This window comes from Neomonachus schauinslandi, chromosome 1 (assembly GCF_002201575.2).
Source record: "Neomonachus schauinslandi chromosome 1, ASM220157v2, whole genome shotgun sequence".
In the NCBI taxonomy this organism is placed as follows: domain Eukaryota; kingdom Metazoa; phylum Chordata; class Mammalia; order Carnivora; family Phocidae; genus Neomonachus; species Neomonachus schauinslandi.
Window position 1 is genome coordinate 92,317,810 of NC_058403.1, and position 24,413 is coordinate 92,342,222.

At 43.7% G+C, this 24,413-nt stretch overlaps 1 protein-coding gene across 1 annotated transcript in view; it reads left to right on the forward strand.

Moving 5' to 3' along the window:
- The window catches only part of TNIK (TRAF2 and NCK interacting kinase), a 381,266-nt gene extending 357,203 nt beyond the window's left edge, over positions 1-24,063 (forward strand). The window contains exons 23-33 of the mRNA XM_021702658.2: positions 342-471; positions 6,033-6,197; positions 7,651-7,762; positions 8,721-8,891; positions 10,587-10,730; positions 12,963-13,097; positions 16,646-16,746; positions 18,951-19,100; positions 20,894-21,053; positions 21,332-21,471; positions 23,698-24,063. Of these exons, the coding sequence (XP_021558333.1) occupies positions 342-471; positions 6,033-6,197; positions 7,651-7,762; positions 8,721-8,891; positions 10,587-10,730; positions 12,963-13,097; positions 16,646-16,746; positions 18,951-19,100; positions 20,894-21,053; positions 21,332-21,471; positions 23,698-23,781 (1,492 nt within the window). The 3' untranslated portion in view covers positions 23,782-24,063. The remainder of the gene's footprint in view (positions 1-341; positions 472-6,032; positions 6,198-7,650; positions 7,763-8,720; positions 8,892-10,586; positions 10,731-12,962; positions 13,098-16,645; positions 16,747-18,950; positions 19,101-20,893; positions 21,054-21,331; positions 21,472-23,697) is intronic.
- Positions 24,064-24,413: the final 350 nt, after the last annotated feature.

Here is a 24,413-nt window from a genome sequence, read left to right on the forward strand (position 1 = left end):
ATCATTTAAGATGAAATATCAATACTTAAGTATCATTAAGATGAGAGGCAACTGGCCAAGAGCCAGGGTGGGGGACATTTTTCCAGGCAGAGGGAACAGCATGTGCAAAGTGCAGGTCAGGGTGCCTGCTGGTGGAAGAAGGAGTAGGGAGGGCTTAGAAACCCTGTGGAGCCTGGCGGGCAGTTTTGTTCTTGGAGAGTCTGAAGCTTGCTCGCTAGGGCTGCTGTATGGAGAGCAGGCAGGGAGGGGATGCTGCGGGAGTGGGACACCTGTTCAGGACACCGAGAAACGGGCATTCCCTGAACATACATTGCTGTTAATATCCTTCCTTCCCATCTCAGACCCACAGGAGGCCCCGGGAGCACCGAGCAGTACAATGTGGGAATGGTCGGCACGCATGGGCTGGAGACCTCTCACACGGACACTTTCAGCAGCAGTATTTCAAGAGAAGGAACCCTGATGATAAGAGAGGTAAGCTGGTATAAAAACTGTGCAGAGGAAGTGCATTTCTTAAGTGGTTTCGATATTAGAGCTTTCGCGGAGAATGCTTACGGCGTGTAGTTTAAGCCTTGTGAATGGGGGCCAGGGGCAGGGGGGACCCATGCTTCTCAATGGCTGAGTGATTTTAATTGTCCACCGCCTCCTTTCCTGTATCCTTCTAAGCTTCTGCAGTGTGACTTAATTACATTAGTCCAGATTCTTCAGTAGGAGCTATGCAAATCGGAATAGAGAATTTGAGCTTGAGGATATAAAACTGCCAAATCCAGATGTTTCCTACAGCAGGAAAACAGAAATGAATGGTCTCGCTCAGCAGCATCCGAGGCCTTGTTATGCCTACTCCCGCCATGGCCTTATTCTTGTGGATTTTATGTAGAAAATTCTTAGAAGTTCCAAGAAAGGGTGATTTCATCTTATCTAATTAGGTCAACATTAAAAAGGCTGTTAAGCTATGTTGATGAAAGAACAAAGAAATATGCAGATCTACTTGAAAATGTACCTTGGCACTTTGTATGATTTTGTTTTTTTAAACTCAGGCACATCATTTCAATTGCGGTGGGGGTGGGGCATGTCCTCCCACAGGCAGCGCGTCCTCACTGGGCCTGTGCCAACCGGAAGGGCCTTGACAAATCAGAATTTGTCTTCTCTTCTTTTTCACTTCATCATCATCCTGCAAGTTTGCCACCAAGTCTTTGCCTGGAAGGAAAGTAATGGCTGGTAACATCGGGCAAAAAATGACTTGATGTCCCCTTGGGTCCGTGTTATCATCTATAAAATTTCATAAATAATAGTAGAAAGATGACTGGGAGGATTCAGTGAGTTAATACATGTAAGCATTCAGTTAACGTAAACACAGTTGACTCCGGAACAACACGAGTATGAACTGTGTGGATCCACTTACATGTGGATTTTTTTTTTCAATACAGTCTAATACTGTAACTGTATTTTCTTGTCCTTATGATTTTCGTAATAACATTTTCTTTTCTCTAGCTGACTTTATTATAAAAATACAGTGTATAATACATATCCAGAATATGTGTTAATAAACTGTTCGTGTTATTGATAAGGCCTCCAGTCAACAGTGGGCTACTACAGGAGTTAAGCTTTTGGGAAGTCAAAAGTTCTATTCGGATTTTCAACTGCCCCGGGGGTCAGTGCCTCTCGCCCCCATGTTGTTCAAGGGTCAACTCTATTTTATTTTATCTCACTGTCACCAGAGAACGGAGTTCTTCTTTGACTCGTTATCACTCCCCACTCTTGCCTCTGAAAACAATGTATATCATCTGTCATTCCTCAGCCAGGAGAGTTTGGGAAACCGTAATAGCAGGCTTTGCTCTCCCAAGAAAGAAAGGAACTATAGTTTTGAGATGAATAAGGCCTTTGAAATAATAATTGGCAGTAGGGCTGTAACTGGAAGAGTAGTTCCCAAAGCAACTTGCGAGAATTTCATTATATGGCCTTGCTGAATCTTTGAAGTAGGCTTTAAAGAGTCCTATCATGTAAGCCTGAAATGAGAAATGGACTCGGCTGCAGCAGTTGACATTGCATAGTGCTGGTGTATAAATCTCCCAGTGTGGTGTGTGGATAATTTCATTGCAAGTGTGGACGGCTGCTATCACCGTAACTTGCTACTTGGAAGACTTGAGGGAAAATGTTCCGGAGTGAGTTACTCTCTGACTCCAAATAAAAGGACTCTGATTTCTAACGCAGTTGAAAATTTGCTTGAGTCTTTATGACAGAGTCAATACCTTGAATAAGATTATCAGGAGGCACATTTTCAATTCAGTTGCCAGACATATCCAAATGGCTCCATGTTATTTAAAGCACTCCAGGATTTTATGACCACAGCCAATCACTTTGAAAACAGCACTCACCAGTGTCTTATATGAATTTGATCTATTGAGGGCCCAAAATCTTTTTTGTCTCTCAGTTTCTAAAATTCCACCTTTCCCAAATGTGAGCTTTTAAAATAACAAACCTTGAGTTGGAATCCATTAAAAGTACAGGTATTAAAAAGTTGAATGCAAATAAAAGTATGTCCCTGACAAAAGAGTAGGAAAAGAAAAACTCATAATAGAACTTAGCTTATAGGGTGCTATCATTCAGTTCCCCAAGATGGACATCAAGTTGAACTCACTCATGTCAGCATTCTCACTTAAGTGGACAAGATGGTTCCAGAGGATACTGGCTGTACTACCCACAGTCTTGCCAAGATGCACAAATTTAGTGCACACCCAGGCCCTGTGGTTTTCTCTCTCCCTATCCTATGGCCCTGTAGGACCTTGCCCTACTCTAGTTCTAGAACCCACCACACCAGCTGTCATCTCCCACTTCGTCCATAGGGACCCATCTGCTGGAAGAGCCATTCTCCCTTCCCCACTGCCCCTGCTGCCCACTCCTCACCCAGCAGATCCCTGTGGGTCTGGCTCAGCCTTCCCTTTCTCCTTGAAGCCCCTTGTGGGACTCCATGGGCCTCTGTCCATAGCATCTTTCTTACTGACCAGCTGATAATAGGAAATAATAGGAAAAAGAGTCCACTTAAAACAGCTTACAGTGGGGAGAAAAGGTGGGGTTGGTATCAGAGATAGAGGCTTAAAAATTCAGAGGTATTTCATACAAGGAATCCAAAGGCAAAGAGTAAGTTGGGACTCTGTGCAGGGCTGGAACCAGAAACTAAAAAGGATCAGGAACCCAGGCAGCTTTCCCGTGCCTATCTTTGGCTCTCTCACTGCCTGTCTCTCCTTACCCTCATCTCTGCTTTCCTCGATGCCTTGTCTCTCCTCTCCCTCATTTCTCTTTCCTCCAATTGCTCCTTTGTTCTTTCTACTCCACAGGCCCGCTTTCTCTCCCTCTGCATGCATGAGCTCTCACTTCTCCCTGCCCCCCAGTTGCAAGACAGGCGCCACCTCCCACCCAGTTCAGCTGTGCAGCAGAAACTGACCAGTGTCTCTCGGCCCCAACATTAAATGCAAAAGGGAATTTGATCCTGCATCGTTCAGGTGTCCACTCCAGGTCCGATCAGCTATGGCCGAGAGCAGAGCCACCTCGTGTGGCAGCACCCAAAGCACCTGGGCTCTGCTACCAGGCAGCCCCCGAATGCAGCACTTAGAACCTGTGTCGCTTGGAGCAAGTCAGCTGAACTCTTTGCACTGCAGTTTCTCCATCCGTAAAATGAGGATAATGAAAGCTAACCCATGGTGTTATCTTAAGGACCGTGTGGAATACCGTACCTAAAGCGTTTGGCGTGGTCCCAGACACATATTGTTAGTCGGGACAGCTTAGTGCCCAGCCCCATGGCAATGGTGAGGGTGGAGAGACTATAGAAATGGTTGGGCTCTGCAAGGAGGTCCTAGGGGGCAGGGCTGTTGTTCATTTATCTCTGCGTTCCCAGCTGAGCGCCTGGCGCACAGAAGGTATTTAACTCTGAGGAGCTGGCCGAAGGGACAAAAGCTGATGACTCAGAGTGGGGAGATTCGGGGGTCACCACTGGATTCCTTCAGGCTTCTCACCGTCTGGGCCTTTTTCCCTTGTTAGCCTCTTCAGGTCTTTCTTTGATAAGCTGTTCTTGGCTTGAGGCAGAATGCTAGGGATAGAATAGAGAACCCGTGAAACTCTAAAGAGACACTATGTGTGATTTATGCTACTGGGAGATTGGGGGGAAATGTTAAAAAGCCTTTCAGTATTTGAACAGAAATTAGAAGGAAGGAAGGAAAAGCTGTCCAGTACACATAAAATTGGAGACAGTGGGATGAATCAGGACTGAACCGCATAAATATCATTTAGAAGACAAAGTGTTCAGCTCTGAGAACCGGCACTAGTACCCGGATGAGCACCAGGACAGAATGAATCCAGAAAACACCCCTCGCCAGGGCAGCCTGCAGGCCAGGAGCATGCTGCCAAAAAACAGAGCATGCTTCTGCTTTCCAGTTATTTCTCAGGCTCCCTGGCAACACCCCTTACATGAACCCCTTCAGGAACTTGGGGATCTGTTTCGTCTCCCCCCAAAAAGTGCCTCCTTTCACTTTTAGCCAGAAGCAGGTACCAAATGGTCCTTGCAAGACCAGGATAGGCTCTGGAAGGGGGAAGTCAGGCCAGTGTGAGCCCATGCCAGCCAGCCCCAAAGAAGGCGAGGAGTGCTTCTGCCTACCCTGATCCTGGCTCATTCCTCCATGTTCAGCAAAACGTGTCACACTCAGTAGGCACTCAGAAATGTTAGGTGAGTGAATGAATGAAAGCAAAGGCAAAGAAGGGACTCATTTACTTAGGTCTGCTCTAAGAAACCTCAGTGAGTTGGTCGCATAAATGTCAAGTCAGGAAGCACAGTACTAGCCAGGCCTACAGGGTGGGCACTGGCTTTTTAGGAAGCGGAGTTGTCTTTTAGCCCTGTATTTCTTCCCTGGGGTTTTTTGGGAGGAGGCTTTACTCTCCAGGGCAGTGGTTTCCAAACTTGTTAGGTCATACAACCCTAACAGTAAAAATTTTAGAGCACGCCACATAATTACAATGTATTATTTTTTAAGAGAGAGAAAGAGCATGCACATAGAAGTTGGGGAGGGGCAGAGGGAGAGGGAGAGAGAGAGAATCTTAAGCACGATGTGGAGCTCGATCTCACATGAGATCATGACCTGAGCCACAATCACGAGTCAGACGCCTAACCGACTGAGCCACCCAGGTGCCCCATAATTAGAGTGTATTTATTTACAAATCATGCGTGTGTCCTACTTCACATATTATATGTATATTATAAAATACCTTGAGAGGACATTAAAAAGGGATACCATAAACAATATTTCAAATGCTTTGCTAGTCATGATGACTTCCATTTTTTACTACACGACACCATAATTGCTTATGAGAGTTTCAATATTAATAACGGACATAAACCCGTAGTTTCAAATAATCTGTAGATTATTTCAGTACATTTTCTTTTGTAACTCCTATCAGATCTGACTCATTAATCATTGTTTTGACCTCACGACTGACAAAGAGCCCTGTGAGTCTGGTTGATATCATCTCTGCATTTTCTTGGGCTACATGGTACATGGATTCTTAGCTTTATCTCATCCCAACCTCTTCGTTTCAGCAATATTTTAGGTCATGTGTGTGTGTCTTGTGGATTTGTGTCTTGTGACCTGGTCATATAATCTGCAAGTCCAGTTAACTGGTGTGCTCACAGGCACACACACAAATATGGCAGAAGGGGACCATGCAAATGCAGACCTTGGGTGCTCAGCCCCTCCACCTGCGTGCGGCATTCCTGTCTTCCCCCAGGGAACCCCCACATCCTGTGTGGCCCTGAAGGCAGAAGCAAAGGCCCCACGGTCAGTCCATATGCTAAATAGTAACGAAGTTTAACTTCTTCTTTATTTTCTTAGTAAAACAGAAATGTGAAGGTTATCTTCCCACACACCCCGGCGGGTCCGTTTGGAGACCACTGTGCCTGTGCTTTATGAGGGGTGACATCGCTCCATGGCCTTTGCCCCCCCCTCTCTAATCCCTGTCTAATGCTCCCCATGTGTTGTGCCCCACCCCAGACGTCTGGAGAGAAGAAGCGATCTGGCCACAGTGACAGCAATGGCTTCGCTGGCCACATCAATCTCCCAGACCTGGTGCAGCAGAGCCGTTCCCCGGCCGGGACACCAACTGAGGGCCTGGGGCGCGTCTCCACCCATTCCCAGGAGATGGAATCCGGGACTGAAGTAGGTGCTGGGCAACAGCCTCCACAGCTCTGTTCTCACCCCGTGGGGGGCTGGGGGGGGGCGAGGTGGGGAGCCGGCTTCAGGAATGAGGCTTTGCTAAGCCCCCCGAAATGCGTTTGGTTGGTTTCTACTACATAACTACTTATGCAAATACTTAAATGGAGGAAAATCATAGAAGCACAGTGGTAAATGTTCTCAGATACCTTCTGGCCGAAAACCTGTTTTTACAGATGAGAATATTGAGGCTCAGAGAGGTTAAGGGACTTGCCCAAGGCATACAACGGGTTTGTGACAGATCTCTGTAGAACTGGGATTTCCCATCTCCCAGGCCAGTGCTGGAAACTTCAGCTTATAGAGATCCCAAGGCCAAGTTGAGGTTCATGTTTACCTCAATTTAGTCAAACTAAGTTGGACCTAAAATGAGGTTGAAATTATTTGTTAAATGAAAGATAAAAATCAATAGATAGGTTCTCTAAGCATTCCTCTTCCTAAACTCCAAATTGAATGGGAAAGGGAGAACTGAGATATTATCTTTCCTGTATAGAAACAGTCCCCTGAAACAGCCTGAATAAATCCAGTCTGCTAGGCAGTGCTCGTAGGTGTGGTCATCCAGACTTGACCCGTGGATGAGTTCGTGGTGCTTGGTCATGTTTCATGAATAGTCCTGTGAGTCACACATAGGCCTTGAAGCTAATGAGGAAGCATACGCACTGGTGTTTTTGATGCTGTCCACACACTTTTCATGATACACCCCTTGGATTCTACAGTTACTGCGCAGATGAGCTTTGTTTAGCCCGAGGGAAAGAACACAGAGGTGTACTGGAAGGTGCAGCATTTCCTCTCGTGGCAGGTTTTTTCTGCCTGAACACCTCTCACGGTACCAAAAGAAGCCCATGGGATTGGACTCTGGTTCAAATTCTGCTTCTGCTCCAGCTCTAAGTGGGAATATTAGTACCTGTCCCACCTCCTTCACAGACTTCTTCTAAAGATCAAAGGAGAGAATGTACGTGAAAGCTCCAAGTGGAGCTTGACTGTATGTTCGGGATGAAATGCTGCCACGTGGACACGCTGACTTAGCTTATTAGCAGTTGGGTCAGCTTTTCTTCAGACCATGTGGTCAATATGAGGTTGTCTTTACTTCAAGGGAGAGATGAGCTCTGTCATCACAGTCATCCTACCATATGGTCCAAAATGTAATTTGCTCACTGCAACTCTTACAGTCTGACAATTAATGGGGCCCTAGCAAAGGCCCCATGGTGAGTAACCAACCAAGACCAGGAGAAGTTGGAGAGAGAAGCACATACTGGGACTCGGGGGTTAGAGTGTGAATAGCTAAACAGCTAAATGGAAGAATCCGTTATCATTTTAAAGCCCGAGCAAAGTATTCCTGGCATTGTTCATTCCTGTAGTATTTATTTATCTGCTTTTCTTAATCCTCTTGCATATCAATTAGTACGGCATGGGGAGCAGCACGAAGGCCTCCTTCACCCCCTTTGTGGACCCCAGAGTATACCAGACGTCTCCCACTGATGAAGATGAAGAAGATGAAGAATCATCAGCTGCAGGTGAGCTAGAAGGCTTGGATGTTTTAGTAACAGCTTGGTTTTCCTTTCTGATAAGACCTGATAAAGAAATTAATTACTGGTCCAGTAGTTTTTTTTTTAATTTTATTTAATTATGTTATGTTAGTCACCATACAATACATCACCCGTTTTCGATGCAGTGATCCACGATTCATTGTTTTCATACAACACCCAGTGTTTATTGGTCTAGTAGTTAAGTCATTTTCTGCTTAGGCCCTGCCTTAAAGGGAAGTTGTGTTTTGTTTTGTTTTGTTTTTGTTTTTATTATTATTATTATTATTATTGTAGGATTTCTAAAATAATTTCTTTCTCTCCATTTTTTTTTCATCTCTTCTATTTTGCTTCTGGTAGGAACCCAGAGGTATCCAGGGGCCCTGGGAAAAGCTGTTCCTCAGAGACCTCCAAACTTACCACATACTTCTCAAAAGCAATTTCTGGGTACAATGCTGTGCACGCAGTAGACACTTAATAAGTGCGTGTCGAGTTGTGTTGGGTTCTAGGTGTGTGCTTCCTACCACCCGGGTCTGGCTGATTTAGAGGAGAGTCATGCTTTCTGGACTTACGCAACTCACTAATCATCAGGGGAAGCTTAGGCCAGTTTTTCAGCTGATGATACGGAATTTTAAAAAGTAAATCTTGCTGTGTATGATATAGGAGATGGTGTGTTCAATTTTGTGAGATGAGTATCTATTCTCTAAACTACCCAAGTCGTATCCATAAGTCTGTTTTACTAATGGATAAAATAGTGCTTCTGTAAATGACTTATACTGTATTCTACTTAAAAAAAATGTATAAAATATGCATAGCTGCAGAGTTTCTCTGCCTTTTCTATAATTCCCACTAAACAAAGAGAAATTATAGTGTTCTGAAGTGCCTTCTCCGTATCTCCATTGCTTATTTTTTAAGATGCCAGTGACTTCTCCGATTCTTTTTCTCAAAGCTCTGTTTACTAGTGAACTTCTTAGGCAAGAACAGGCCAAGTTCAATGAAGCAAGAAAGATTTCAGTGGTAAACGTAAACCCAACCAACATTCGACCTCATAGCGACACACCAGAAATCAGAAAATATAAGAAGCGATTCAACTCGGAAATACTTTGTGCAGCTCTCTGGGGTAAGTGCTGCTTTTTACCACTTGCTAAGAAATCAACCCTCAAACGTTAAAAGCCTGTGGAGCTTACCATCTGGAGAGCAGTAGTTGAATCATGGGTGTCAGAGTCCCCACGCAGGACTGTCTTGGCCTCAGGAGGGATCAAGAGCAGTTTTACATGTAGCAAGACCTGATAACCTAACGCCCAGGATAACAAGATCAGATTCAGGATGACCTCGTCACATAATAGTGATGGGCTATAAAGTCAGTAAGAGAACAAGCTACCACTTAACACACACCCACCATGTGCCCAGCACCATGTGATGTGCCCCACATTCTGCCTCCGTGACCTATACAATATCCTGCAAGGGGAGGAAGGGCATCACCCCCATTTCACAGCTGGAAAGCCAGCCTAGCATCTTTGAGTGAATTGTCAAAGGCCAGTAGTAGGCAAGAAAAAACTTGAAAAGGACAACAGATGATGAACTTTCCTTTTTAGTTCAAACAGCAACCTGCAGTTCCTATGAAAATGATGCACAGGTTTTAGCTGACGTCAAGCTCAGTTTAGGTTGGGTGAGATTCTATCAAAGTCCTGGTCTGTGTTACTGCAAATGTCACATACCGATTAAGGAAGGACGTGGCCCATCTGTATCCATCTAAAATACTAGGCCTAGTTTGAGGCACCACAGTTTTACAAGGGCAAAAGCATTTGAGATGTTCGTAGAAGTGGATGAAGGCTGGGAACCATTTCATGGGAGATACGACGGAAAGAGTAAGGCTCTGTCCTCTGGAGAAGAGACGGGAGACAAGATGGCCATGTTTAATATGGAATAATTTATGGACAAAAGAATAGACATTTATGTTACTCAAAAAGTAGATGTACAAAAGCAAGAGAAGTTAGAGAGCTACCTGTTCACGAATATAGTCCCCCACAGTGGACCCTCAGCGTGTGTACATGTATGTGTGTGAGTGTGTGTGTGTTGCAGGGCAGGTGGGAGTTAATTTGCATGAATTTTTAGGATGGCAGCTGTCCAGACAAGACCACTTACCTGCGAGAGCTTTTGTAATAGGGATTAGTGCACGGGAGCTGGGCTGGGCCAGATTTAGATATCTGAGTGGTGCCTTAGGGCCCTGCAACTCTCAGGCTCCTAACACCTTCGCTTGCACTGGCTTGTCATTTCCCTGACAGACAGCAGAGCTTTGAGGGTATGAGACACATGTAAGCTTTGGTGTGAGAGGGAGGAAAGGCTTTTCTTCCAGTGGGGTGTGGAAGTGGGGCACTCTGCCGTATGTCAAAGGTGGGCAGGCTAGAAATCCCTGCATGGACAGGCGTGCATGCCTGTGGGATGCCTGCCTCGGTGGGATTTAGAGAGCGAGCCAGGCAGGGGGTGGGTGTTAGAGGAAAGGAATAAAGGCGAATTGTCCTGGTGTCACAGCTGTGCCCAAGGCTGCTCGTGAGAAGGACTCGCACTAGGTAGTACATGGCCAGAGGTAATGAATGCTGCTACCACTTTATAGAAGAAAACTAATCTTATTACCAGAGGGACAGTGATTTAATTACTGTGGCAGAGCCTCGACCTCTTCACTCCCTACCGTAGTACCTACTTGACCATTAGTTTATGTTAGCAAGGCACGGTTTCTTAGGTTTCACAGGGACCCCAGATGCAGAAAGGTGAAGCATATAAAAAGCCAGTCTTGGGGTGCTCCTTAAATTTGCAGGTGTAAACCTCCTGGTGGGAACGGAAAATGGCCTGATGCTTTTGGACCGAAGTGGGCAAGGCAAAGTCTATAATCTGATCAACCGGAGGCGATTTCAGCAGATGGACGTGCTAGAGGGACTGAATGTCCTGGTGACTATATCAGGTAGGTTACCAGTATGTTACCGGGATGACCGAGACCCCCGGGTCTGCACAGGTGGGAAAGGCTATCGCCTCAGTGCTGAAAAAAACAGCAAGCTCTGCCCTCCCTGGCTAACAGTGACACAGTAAATTTTAGCAGGATAGCCAGAGTGAGGTCACCCCTCATTTGTAACTCTGGAGATACTGACCTCTGAAGGAAAACCTCTCACCTCTCTATGATCTCTGAATCAGGCAGACGTACCACAGAGGCTGTATGCTGCCTACTCCTGGGTGGAGACTATCAAAACGTAGGCTTCGCAGAGTGGAGAATTTTGTAAGCAGAAACTTCTCTGGTCTCTTTTCTCTCACGAACTGTTCTAGCTTATACTCCACTGATGTTTCAGCAAGTGCAGCTGGCCCGTTGGGCGGCTGAGTCTGCAAAGAGATTGGGATGTGGGAGTCATTACAGCTACGCCCTGCAGCTTTCTGCTTCCCAAAAAAAGAACTTTAAAAAAATATGGACACAGAAGTGAAGGCCTTATTACTGACAAGTTATCATCAATGTAACCTGAAAGAGTCTGTGTTTATTGAAAGTTCTTTGCTTTCTAATGATGTTTGAAGGAGCTTAATAAACAATATCCCCTCTTTTCCCCTGCCTTCCCATCCCACCCAGTATGAAACATTAGAACCATGATGGGAAGAACCCAGGATGCACCCCAGACCTGTGGGTCAGAATCCCTGGGAGTAGGACCCGGGGATCAACTCTGAATGCTCAGAGTTTCATCTCTTTTTATTCTCCCCAAAAAGAGTTAGCCGAGTAAATTCTTCTTGTATCATCATTTGAGCTTAATTTGGTGTAGTCTTTTTTTTTTTTCTTGTTAATTGCTTGCCTGACAGCGGTACTACCAAATCAAATTTAAAACGTACATCTGCCACTCACCTACTGAAAGTGGAAATGATGCCAGAAAATTCACATTCAGCCTTCATTATGTTGTGAGTGACACGTTCCCATTCTTAAAAAAGTAACCATCTCCTCTTACCATGAAGTATAGATGGGGAAAGAAGAATGAAAATAGGAGCAACTGCCCTCAGATCTGCATTGGCATAGAAAGGAGCAAGCACTGGCCTTTCTGCCCATCCTAGCTCTTGGGATCCATTCTGGGCCTTGGACTACAAAAAGGAATCACAGCTGTGCAGTGACTCCCTTAATTTATGGACTCACCGTCCTGTCAAATCCAGTGTGCGATGCTTCAGTGAATTTTCTTCTTCTTATATATATCACATCTGTAAAATATAAAACATCCTTTGCTGCCTAAGAGAAGTCAAGGGAAAATAAGTACCCAGGAAGTATAACCCACAGGCCTAAATGATCACTTAGGAACAGCCACTTCCCCACCCCATCCCACTCCCCCCCCCAGAAAAGGAAGAGCCACCCCAAGGAACATTTTCTTATCTGGTATGCAGATAATCTCACAGAGTATATTAAATTTTGCTCCTGTGTCCTCCTCAATATTTTTAAGATGTTTTCTTATCATTGAATTCCTATTCCAGAAGCGCTTTACCAAAGGGAACTTTGTTTTTTCCCAAGTGCACATCTTTGGTTTTTCCCAAGTAAACGTCTTTTCCTCTACTATTTTTGTTTGGTATTTCTTTCAGTGATCTCAGAATCATAGATGTGTCCAGAGTTCTCTGCTGAGCCCGGGTTGCCTTCATTAAAATTGTTTCTCTTGTCTCCTTATAATTCTTTTTTGTTAGTCAGATAAAGTAAAACTACTCACACCTGTCATCTTCAAAGTAATCGAGGAGGTGAATAAGAGGCTCCCACTGACATATGCTGTTAGGTTAGAAGGTGAGGGGAAGACAGCCACATAAAAGCATGTTAAAATGTCCAGTTATCAACACTCCTTCATGTGATTCGATCTAGAATGTTCTGGAACTCTGACCAACTATTCCTCACAGAATTAGGTCTTGACACTGCCCTTTGCATTGAGAAGAGAGAGTAAGAGCAGCTTGCTCAAATAAGAAGCTACCTGAAGGTAAAGACAAATTATAAAATGGTGATCTGTCCAGAACACTTGGAGCTGTTGGCATAGACAACACTTTGATGTTGCTGGGGACACTGGTTATTGTGCCTTCACACACCTACACAATTGTAAATAAAATAAAAATAAGTGAATAAAATAAAACAGAGTTGGGGAAGGACTGAGAGAAAAGGTTGTCACAGGGGCTTGAAATTAGAGCTCTTTTATTTCAACAGGAAAGAAGAACAAACTACGAGTTTACTATCTTTCATGGTTAAGAAACAGAATACTACACAATGACCCAGAAGTAGAAAAGAAACAAGGCTGGATCACAGTTGGGGACTTGGAAGGCTGCATACATTACAAAGTTGGTAAGTGTCAAGACATGGAATTGTTTACTCAATCCTAATTATTCAGTTTAAGTTTCATTCCATTTTTTTCTGTTAGGTATTGATGAGGTATTTGTTACCAGTTTAAGATGTTGTTAGAACTTTAGGTATACTTGCGTTGTTTCCAAAAAGTCAGATTGATGAAGTTCTAAGAGTGCATTCCGACTAAAGTCCTATGCTCCAGTTTGAACATTTATATCCACTCCCTCCCAAGTACCCATTAAAATGACAGTGGAGGAATAAAAATGCCATAAACCCACAAGGACAAAGGGACCAGAAGAAGAGAAACCAGCGAACAAGAGATGTCAACAGAATTGAACAAGAATAGCTGGATGACGCATAACTAATAGATGAGCAGGAAATGCTGAATTCTATGTCTGTAGTGAGGAAAGTCATCAAAATCAATCCAACCACTTACAGAACCCAGAAAGGCCCAGGGTCTGAAGCCCCTGAGATGGAGGTATACAGTGGAACTGAAAACAGAAGGATTGTTCGAAGGGTGATGAGCAAAGTTCTCCCCCCCACTGCAACAGAGGATGAAAAGTTGGCACAGCCAATCTGAATTATGGGAATATGGAATCGCCAGCATAGACAGACACACGCACACGCACACGCACACGCACACACATACCCTACTTCCCCTGTTTAGCTCCTAGAATGTTGGCAGCCATACTTATGTACCCAAGCAAGAGACTGAAAGATTTGTCTTTGGAGAAACTAAATAGCCAGAAAGAAAAGATGTCCAGGTACTAATATTTGAAGTGCCATGGGAAGCTCGCTATCTAACCATCTAAACCTGAAGCCCACACCTGTAGCGGATATGGGAACATCCACTAATAGGAAGGAAACTTAAACAGAAAGAAAGAACTTTAAAGGAAACAAAGATAATGAGGCGTGGAAGAAAATTAAAAAGAAACTGTAATAACTTCAGAGAGATTAGAAAAACTATTTCCAGAAGAGAATAGGGACCATTATGAAAAACAGTTGGAGAAGGGTCAGGGGAGGCCATTCAGAGAGCTAGAAAAAATTTGTAGAAATTTGAATATATTGGCAGGGATAAAAAGTGTAGTAGATGTATCGGAAGATAAAGATGAGGCATCTCCTAGAAAGTAGGACAAGAAGAAAAGGAAAGGAAAAGAAAAGGAGACAAAAGTTAAGAAAGCAAAAGGATCAGTCCAAGTGCTTCAAAATCTAAGTAACATGAGTTTGGGGAAAAAAGAGAAAATAAGAATTGGAAAGGGAGGAAAGTATCAAAGAAGTAATATAAGAAAATTTCTAGAACTAAGAACTTAAAATCTCAAATTAAAAGGACTCACTGTGAATACCCAGTATAGTGAATGAAAAAAAAGACTCACAGGAAGATATATTAACGTAACATTTCAGTACCCAGGAAATGAGGAGGTCCTTAAAGCTTCCAGATTATAATTAAATAAATAAACAAATAGTTTATATATTAGGTGGCTTGAGATTTAGCGGCAATACTAGAACTTAGAAGATGGTGGAACAAAGCCTTCAACTGGTATTTTATAACCCATCTGTATTAACCAGGGTTCTCCAGAGAAACAGAACTAACAGGATACACACATACATACGTGTGTGTGTGTGTGTGTAAGAGGCATAAATAAATGAGTGTGTCAATATACTCTCTCTATATAAAGAGGGTTATTAGAGAAGTTGCCTCACATAATTATGGAGGCCCAAGATCTGTAGTTGGCAAGCTGGAGACCCAGGAGAGCCAGTCTCTCAGACCCAATCTGAAGTCTGGAAAAGACCAGTTTCCCAGCTCAACAGTCAGGCAGGAGGTGGGTCTTCTTACTCAATCTTTTTATTCTATTCAGGTCTATAATCAACTGGATGAGGCCCATCCATACTGAGAGGGCATTCTGCTTTCCTCAGTGTACCCACTCAAATATTAATATAATCCAGAAAAGCCCTCACAGACACACCCAGAACAATGCCTGACCAAATATCTGGGCACCTTGTGGCCCGGTCAGGTTGACACATAAAATTAAACATCACGCCATTAAACCATCAGTCAACTTTGAATGCAGCATGAAGACATTTTTCAGATGTGCAGGGTCTCACAAAATTTATGTTCCATACACTGTTTCTCAGGAAACTACTGGCCAATGTATTCCACCAAAATAAAGGCATAAACCTAGGAACCCAGGTAAAAAGTGAAGAAAACACCCAGAATGATGGTGAAGGAAATGTGGGTGACAGCTCTACCATAGGCCTAGAGAGAAATCGGTCCAAGTAGAGTGGGACAAGGGAGTGTTCTAAGAGGGGTGCCTTCAGGGAAAATAAAATGTCACGAATAGATTACCTGCCACATTTGACCGCATTGAAGGCATTTACAGTACTAGCAGAAAGTCCGTGTGCTTAGAGACAGATGTATGGAAAAGAAGGAAGTGGGGAGAAAAAAGACGAAAGACAAGAAAGAAAATGTAATTGTGGCGTGCTATATGCCTCAGCTGTGAACAATAATCATTTCAACATGGGATCTTGATTTAACCAAAAATTTGAACTATAACTGTATTAGTGGTGTGGGGGAGGAAGAAACGTGTGTGTGTGAGAGAGAGAACTAGAGAGAGGAGATGGTTCTAAGAGACTAAATCCTTCCCATACTCTCAAGTCAATAGGTAATACCTCCAACAGAAAAAAAATCAAGAAATAACATTATAAGCATGTTATTTAGAAATATGGAAGTAAATAACCAAGGAAGTAGTTGAAAGTATATTAAAGACAGAATATGTAAACAGCAGGGGCACACTAAAGAAAAAGAGCCCAGGGAGCAAGAATTTGGTTCATTGCCGCGGGCTGTCCAGTTTCTTTAGGACATGAGTATTCTGTTCATTCAAATATTCTACAAAGGAAATGACTGCCACGTGCACTGTTTTAGCCTGGTCAGGTTGCTATAGCAGAATACCATGAACAACAGGCATTTCTCACAGTTCTGGAGGCTGGGAAGACCAAGATCAGGGTGCTGGCAGACTCAGTGTCTGCTGTGGGCCTGCTTCCTGGTTCATACACAGCAGGTTTTTTTGCTACAACTTCATGCAGTGTATGGAGAGAGGGATCTCTCTAGGGCCTTTTTTATTAAGGCACTAACCACTTTTAAATCCCTAATAATTGGAATTCAAATTTGGATAATAAGCAAATGGCCACCTTTACATCTCTACCCATTTGCTAATTTTTCTGCCATTTGGCCATACCAGCTCTCAGCTTCTAGCATGTGGGTGACTGTAAAAGCCAGGGAGGGGAACGTGAAGGTGATTATGCAGGTTCTTATTAAAATGAATAATTCACATCTAGACCTAGTGATTAAAGAGAATCCTAAGCCTTCAGATGAAGAAAAGAGCCTTCAGTATAAAGTAAAGGCCCCAAGTATTCTGCAGACCGAGTGCTTTAAAGAAAGTTCAGTCTGTATCTATAAGCAAATCTCCCACCAAGAACATAATGTGTATTTACATATGCAAAAACCTGAATAAGTTGGTATACTTTTTTAATTTATAATTTGTCTATTACAGTTAAATATGAAAGGATTAAATTCCTAGTGATTGCCTTAAAGAATGCTGTGGAGATATATGCTTGGGCTCCTAAACCGTATCATAAGTTCATGGCATTTAAGGTAAGCGAGCACACGATTACCTAAAAAAGGGATTTTTTTTTTAATTTTAGGTTCGCACCAGTTAACAAGCGCATCGACTAGGACCAATTCTACTATATATAATAAACTCCCTTTAAAAGTATAGGAGCTCTTAGGCTTATTATTCCAAAAGCAAAGACTAAGCACTAGTACATGCTATAAAATTTACTGGGGGTCGGGGGATGAGTGAATGGGGAAAAAATTGGGCTGTGCCCTCCTCCATATCAGGTCTAAAAATAATTGTCTCCTAGGGGCCTTTAGTGTGGGATGGCTACTGGGCAAAGCACTAATTGTGATATTAGGCAATGTGAGCCATTATAAAGGCTCTTAACTAGAGTAATCTCTGATATGTCATCTCAAAAAGGCAGACCAACAGCAGGTCCAAATCTCAAGGATGAACCATGTCTCCAAATCCTGTCATCCTTATAAGCCTTTTGGGGTAAAGTCCCTACAACTCGCATAATGCGCATATATCCCCAATGTTATTGGACTTCTCTGAAATAAATACTGAATGTAGTTCCACAAGGAAATGGCTTAGTTTCTCTGCATTCTGCTTTTTCATTTTTGACCTTATCTGAGCCTGTACCCACCATGGTTGGATTGGTCACTCATGACACTCAGCAGGAGTGGGATGAGGATAGGCTAGTATGGTGGAACCCAGCTCGTGAAAGTTGACTCCCAAATGCCAGAAGGACCAGTACGTGCAGGCACTTGGATGTTTCCAGAGCTGCAGACTCTATCCAGAGCCCACGTGAATTTCTTTTCTGTCCCCTGTCTCTCTCTGCCTGTGTCTCTCCTTTTCTTCATAGCAGATTGGCCCTCATGTTTTCCCCCCATCCTTGTGACTTTCCTCTTCCCTTGATCTTTATGTATTCTTTCTGGCCACTTATGCCATGTGAGGGCAGAAGCTGCCTTGGGGACACTATGGGGCACTCTTTGAGGCTGTCTTGTTCCCTTAGTGCAAGGAGCTCATTTGTGATGTGCTCAGGAAGATAGATACATCAGTGGAAATGCTCTTCCTCCGTAACCCCACTTTTATGGAGAGAAAATTTTGGAATGTATTAGGCTAGTAATAACACTTAAGGGGTGACACCTAAAAGCTAAAGCAGTGCTGCCATTGTGCCAAAATCTAGGTCCACAAAAGTTTTTCAGTCAAGGTCCCGTTCTGATTCTGGTTCGGAAGTTACCGCCATCAGTTTACCAGTCAAAATGCATGAGAGGGTGCAAAATGCTGTGTTCAGTCAACCACGCCCAGCCTGGCAGGAGGGCAGTGTGAAAGCCAGGACTGAACAGGAAGGATGGGAGCTTCCCCTACCATGAGACTCCGTTAGCAAAAGCTGAAGAAAGAGGGCTCTATTGGGTGGCAGTGACATTATAGCTGAGTAACTTGTGGTTTCGCAAATTCTCTCCCAGATGTCAAGGCCCAGTAAAAGTAGACTGTGCTGAAATAATGGCAAAAGAAAACAGAGGAATGCCTGGCAGCTAGTTGGGGCTTGGGCTCTGGATTGAAACACATGGAACCTTGGTAAACTTGGCTAGAGCTCTCTTTTTCCTTCCTACTTAAGCTGAACTACCCAACGTAAGCCATGAGTTTTGTGATGTTCCAGCCCCCCCCCTTCTCTATTGCCAAACCTAAGTCTCAGATCTCAGCAGTAGGTTTAAAGAAGGTGCCAATCTGATGCCCACTCACTCATTGAAGGAAAATCAGAACCAGAGTGTGCCCGTTAATTCTGAACAGACTTAGCACAGAGCTGGTCCAGCTGCCCACCCCAGCCTGTCTCTGAAAGGGTCATGGCCATGCAAGGGCCCGGCTGTTCCATGGGAAGGGAAGGAGCCAGAGAGGTGGCTGGGCCTTCTCCAGAGGGAAAAGGCCAGAAATAAAGAGGAAAGAACAGCAGCACCCGGATGCCAAGTTCTTCAATGATAACGACACTGTCGAAATTGACCACTGTAAACCTCTTCTCTGCCCTAGAGGACAAGGGGTGGAGAAAGGGCCACAAATGGGTGCTAGACCCTTCCTCCTAGAGCCAGAATACGAATAGACCTAAAGCTGTAAGAGAAATCTCCTGGCTTTTCAGTGTAAGAAAGCCAGACATTAACTTCCACCAGGCTGCGGCTAAAAGAAACAATGATTAAGATAACTATCTCTTTGAACGATGTGGACACTCATGGGGTGTTTTTTAAAGTCTTTTGCAGATCTCCAGCACAAACCACTGCTTGTTGATCTCACGGTAGAAGAAGGTCAAAGATTGAAGGTTATTTTTGGATCACACACTGGTTTTCATGTAATTGATGTTGATTCAGGAAACTCTTATGATATCTACATACCATCTCATGTAAGTTCCTGAGTTCTACAACAACCTATGTAGAAAAGGGATTTGTTCTTGCACATTTTTAGTGCAAGTCATGCTAATTTCTACAAATCGGTACAGCAGATGGACTATCAACGCTAAAAGACTTCACTAAATAGACAATGCTTTTAATACAGAAAACATGTGACTGTAACTGATTTTTATGAGTGCTTAAAACTGAGTAACCCATAACAGCAATTCTTTGCCACTTACTAGACATGTTGTCTTATTGGACTTTAGATTAAAATGTGTATGATATTTTTCCTTCGGGGCATAACTTGTGTATTTTAAGTAAGAGTACAATAGACAACTTCCTATTTTCAGGTTTTGAAGGGAGATGGGTTCATGTGACTTGGGAAGTCTGTGGTCCCCTTTTGCTGTCTTTGTGGCTCTCTTCAACTTGAGGGGAGTGTTGTGTAGTAGAATCAGACACTGGAGGCATACCCTGGCTCTAGCCTGTGCACATTAGACAGTCTCTCGAACCCTCAGCTTTCCCATCTGTAAAATGGGGATAGAGGGACCCATTCCAGAGGGTTATCATCAGCAATAAATGAGGTAATACCTCTAAGGTGCTTGGCACAAGCCCCTGCAAATTGTCCTATGAACATTATAACACTGGAACACTGCCTAAAACCTGTCAAACAGAAATACCGCACCTGATGTCACTTATTAGGATGGGTGCAGTGCAAGTCGTGTTTCCTGCACCTGATCCCGAGGCTAACATACAGTAGACACCATCAGGAGAGTCTGAGGCCTGATCTGTTGCCAGTTGGTATCTTGAGAGTTTATAGGCTTTACTGCAAAAAAGCTCGATGATTGAAAAAAGTTGTTTCAGTACATGACACACACACACGCACACGGTCTCTCTCACACATGCGCATGGCATTCACTGCTGCGTCCTAGCTTTCCACACATGCGTGTGCATGTGTACACAGGACTCACAGCTTCCGTTCTTGGTGAGGTGACTGGGGCATCACTGTGATCATCCTCGGTCCTCTCATTTCCCCGCCAGGCAACTAGCGGGCTGCCATGTCAGCCTCAGCCCAGAGACCCCAGCAGCACTGCATCTCCCCTCCCACAACAAGTCCATCTACGTTGATTCCAATAAAATGAGTGGTCATTTTAAATGTTTTTCTCAACAAGCCATTAATTTGGATTATTCTGTTATTTAGGCACCCGGGTAGTCTGTGTTGTACGCTCAGAGCCTACTTGGTAGGCGTCTCTTTGGGTCCCACCTTTGACCATGTTTAGGCTGTTTCCATCAGATTCAGCCGGTTTGCATTCCCCTCATCTTTTTTTTAGAAGTAGATGGAAAACACGTGATTTCTCATTGTCCGTGAGACATGTGCTCAAATCCCAGTTCTACCACCAAATACCAGTACAGCTTTGCTCAATCTACATAACCCCTCTGACATGCAGATACCTCGTCTGTAGAGGACGATATCTACCACAGGGAACTGTTCTAAGGACTAGAAATGATATATGTAAAGAGCCCAGGGCTCGGCACATAGGCGGTGTTCCATACCTGTAGTTGTTTTTAGGGAACAGGTCAATTGGATTCTCGACCTAGTGCCTAAGTCTGTATTTGTATACCAGGGTATTTGACAGGTCAGTGGTTAAATTAAGCAAAGCAAAGCAAAATGTCAGCCTCTAGAATGAAAATGGTGGGTGGGGGGAGGGGGGAGGGGATCCTCTTTTTTGCAATTCTTAGAGATGAATAGTCAAGATGCTGTTTTATTTTTAAAAAGAATAATGCCTGGCCTTTCTTTGTCTCCTAGATTCAGGGCAATATCACTCCTCATGCCATTGTCATCTTGCCTAAAACAGATGGAATGGAAATGCTTGTTTGCTATGAGGATGAGGGGGTGTATGTAAACACCTATGGCCGGATAACTAAGGATGTGGTGCTCCAATGGGGAGAAATGCCCACGTCTGTGGGTAGGTTAACCATTCCTTATCTCCTTCAGCAGTTACACCCCCCAAATGAAACGAAAGTCAAGAAATGTGAAACAACCATTTGATTCCACAAAAAACAAAAAAACAAAAAACAAAAACAAAAACAAACAAAAAAACAGTCTGTGAATAACACTTGTAAGACTTGCTTTGTCTGTTTATCTCAAGTCGTTTGTCATTTTTGTGGTTAAGATGTGAACAGATGCTGTGAGTTATTGCCCATCTAATGTTTTTAATGCAGTTTTGGAAATTCCTTTTGACAGCCTACATTCATTCCAATCAGATAATGGGCTGGGGCGAGAAAGCTATTGAGATCCGGTCAGTGGAAACAGGACATTTGGATGGAGTATTTATGCATAAGCGAGCTCAAAGGTTAAAGTTTCTATGTGAAAGAAATGATAAGGTAAATCCGTTTCAACATTTGCATTAGTGTTTGCATTTTAAGAGACCACCAGGTACCTGTGAAACCTTCATTTTCCTTTATACTGATTTGAATCACATCTGTGTTAAACAATCAATATTCTCTTGAAATGGCATTATTTGGTTTGATTCATGTGAACCCTCAAAATATATTATTCACATATTTAAAAAGACATTAGAACTTCTAAAAATTTCTTGTAAACTCTTAGCAACTTTTGTGGCCTGCCGGCCTTATGCTGACCCCAGCAGACATCCCAAATTCTCCTACGCACATGGGAGAGTTGGCCCATCATTAATCACTCACAGTGGGTCAACTCTGCACTGCACTTGGAGACTTTTCACAAAGTCACTATGGGGGACCCAACCCATCACATTATATTCACTTTTAAATGTAAAACATTTGACATGGAGAAATATAAACTTTAAAAAAAAATGTCACCCGTTCCTTAAGAAATGCACAGTCGCAAACTCAACTAGTGCCATGTCCTGTGTCATTCCAGCCATGTTTCTTCTGAAGTGTCATAGGGGGACTGTTTTGTAGTGAAACTGGTGGAGTCCGTCTGGCATGTTCAGTCGCCTCAGAAGGGTATTCTGCGGCAGCGCTGCTTCTCCCTTGCCCTCCCCGTAGACTAACCGCGTTTTTAGGAGCTAAGCTGTGCTCATTTGTGAATCCATCCTTTGTGACTATGGCCAACTTAGAATGCTGTCCCCAAATAGCAGGCATAAACACCTATAGTAAAGAATGTGATGGGTTGAACAGACGTACATCTCTTGGTCCATCCTGGTTCCCCAGAGGCCAGATTGGTCTTAGTCCAACCCTGGGGGTGTGAGTCCAGACTGTATTTAACCCAACTACTCTGACCTGGTGCGTTCTGGGTAGACAACAGCTGTGGGTGCCAAGGTTGGTTCCAGGGCCTTACCAGAGTATGCCAGGAAATAGACCTGACCCCTGGTAAAACTCCAGGCCCAACCCAGCCTCTGGGGATCATAAGAGTAGGAGTGAGCTGGGTATAGATCCTCCACTCCAATTCATTGACGACCCACCCCAGCAAGCCTGTTCTAAGCCATGCCCACACCCTCGGGAGCAGGCTGGGACCACACCAGTGTCTGGGGCCCAAGGTTCAGAGCCCAGGGTGCACACAGCCTGGAGAGAACAGCCGCCCTTTCTTCCCCTTCCCCCCCGCCAATGTGTTTCCATGGGTCCTCTGTGCTTCCCCATTTTGAGTCATTGACCCTAACAGTAGCTATACTTACATATGTAGCATGAGCTGAATGACAAGCATTTCCCCAGAACTTCCTAGGAAGTTGTTGTTGGGAGAGACAGCATTCTTCTGAAGGAGTTGTGGGAATGAAGTAGCAGAGACTTTACACTAGTGACAAAAGTGAATGCCTTGCACCAAAGTTTGGTGTTGGCTGACTAAGGGCTAGGCCACAGCCCAGAATATTATTTTCCCAGGGCAGTGGTTCACTGACATTTAAGCAAGCAGTAACCCAAATTTTGCTCGTTCCTCTTAGTTGTTTGATAAAATGATGTAACAGACCCAGACCTAATGGACTATGGTTCTGTTTATTAATGCCATGTCTCCTTTGGCCTAGGATATGCCTGCACCAGCAGACAAGCCAAGAGTTAACTCTTTGATATACCAAAGTGAATAGGCATGAGCCACATTAGCCTATCCGACCACACCATTTTTTTTTTATTTTAAAAATTGATAACTGAAGTTGTATAGTAGTAAGTAGACCCAAAATCCACCCCCCACCCCAACCTTGGGAATTTGAAAGGATTCTCTTCAGTCCTAAAGTCTGCCCTCTCGTCATTATGGGGGAGAGAAGGGAAGCCTCTGTGGCTTTTTAGAGAGTAACAAAGGACCTGTTGTGTCCTAGGCCAAAAATCTAGCCCATTACTTAGCATGAAATGCCCGTTTAAAATGTGAGCATCCTAAGGGATGCTGCCAATCAAGATATAGCCCCTCCCGTGTTCCTGAAGGCCAGTACCACGATACGTAATAGTAATAATCATAGTAATCAAGTCAGGAGTGTTTACAGAGGATGCACTGTATTAAAAGGCACTTTTATAAACACCAGCCGTTGAGTCTTAAGAGCTGACACATGGCAAGGATAGGACATGTGAGAGAAAATGGATGGACGGTTGAAGAAAAGAGGAAAAGAAACCATGCAGCTGAACTAACTTCTTTTTAATTTCAAACAGGTATTTTTTGCATCCGTGCGATCTGGAGGAAGTAGCCAAGTGTTTTTCATGACCCTCAACAGAAATTCCATGATGAACTGGTAACAGAAGAGCACTTGGCACTTGTCTTCATGGTGTTGTTTCTAATTAAAAGAACATAACTCATGTGGACTTAAGCCAGTCTAGAGCAGAATCAGAAGGCTTGGTTGAACATACCGATTTCCCCTTTTCCTCTCCCTCCCCCTGTCCCAGTACAGTCCACAGTCCATCTTTCAATGTTGCAGCCTGGTTGAGAAGGAGAGAAAAACGTGGCAGGAATTTCCAGGAGACCCCCAAGAATGCTGCATTGTTTGTGGACAGATATGGACCATGTGCCCTTCGGAGTTAGGGATAGAAACAAATATTGTGTGCTCTTATGATTAAGCTGTGTTATGGTGGGTTTTGAGTTTTGCTTTTTGTTTTTCCACCTTTTTCCTTTACCCCCTTACTTTGTAAGAATGGGGAGAGAATGCATACTGAGAAAATGAGTCTGTTTTTAATTCTGTCTGCCTGCTAGCTTTAAGTATACGATATGTTGTAAAATTTCCAATTTCAAATGGTGAGAGACAGCACAATAAATGTACCTTATCTCCTTACACTGAAGGCCATAATTGCATAGTGGGGTAATTTTAGAACTCTTTTGCCTTCACCAACCCAAAAGGTTGCTTTTTGATAGCAACTGGCTAATGAATTTTTAA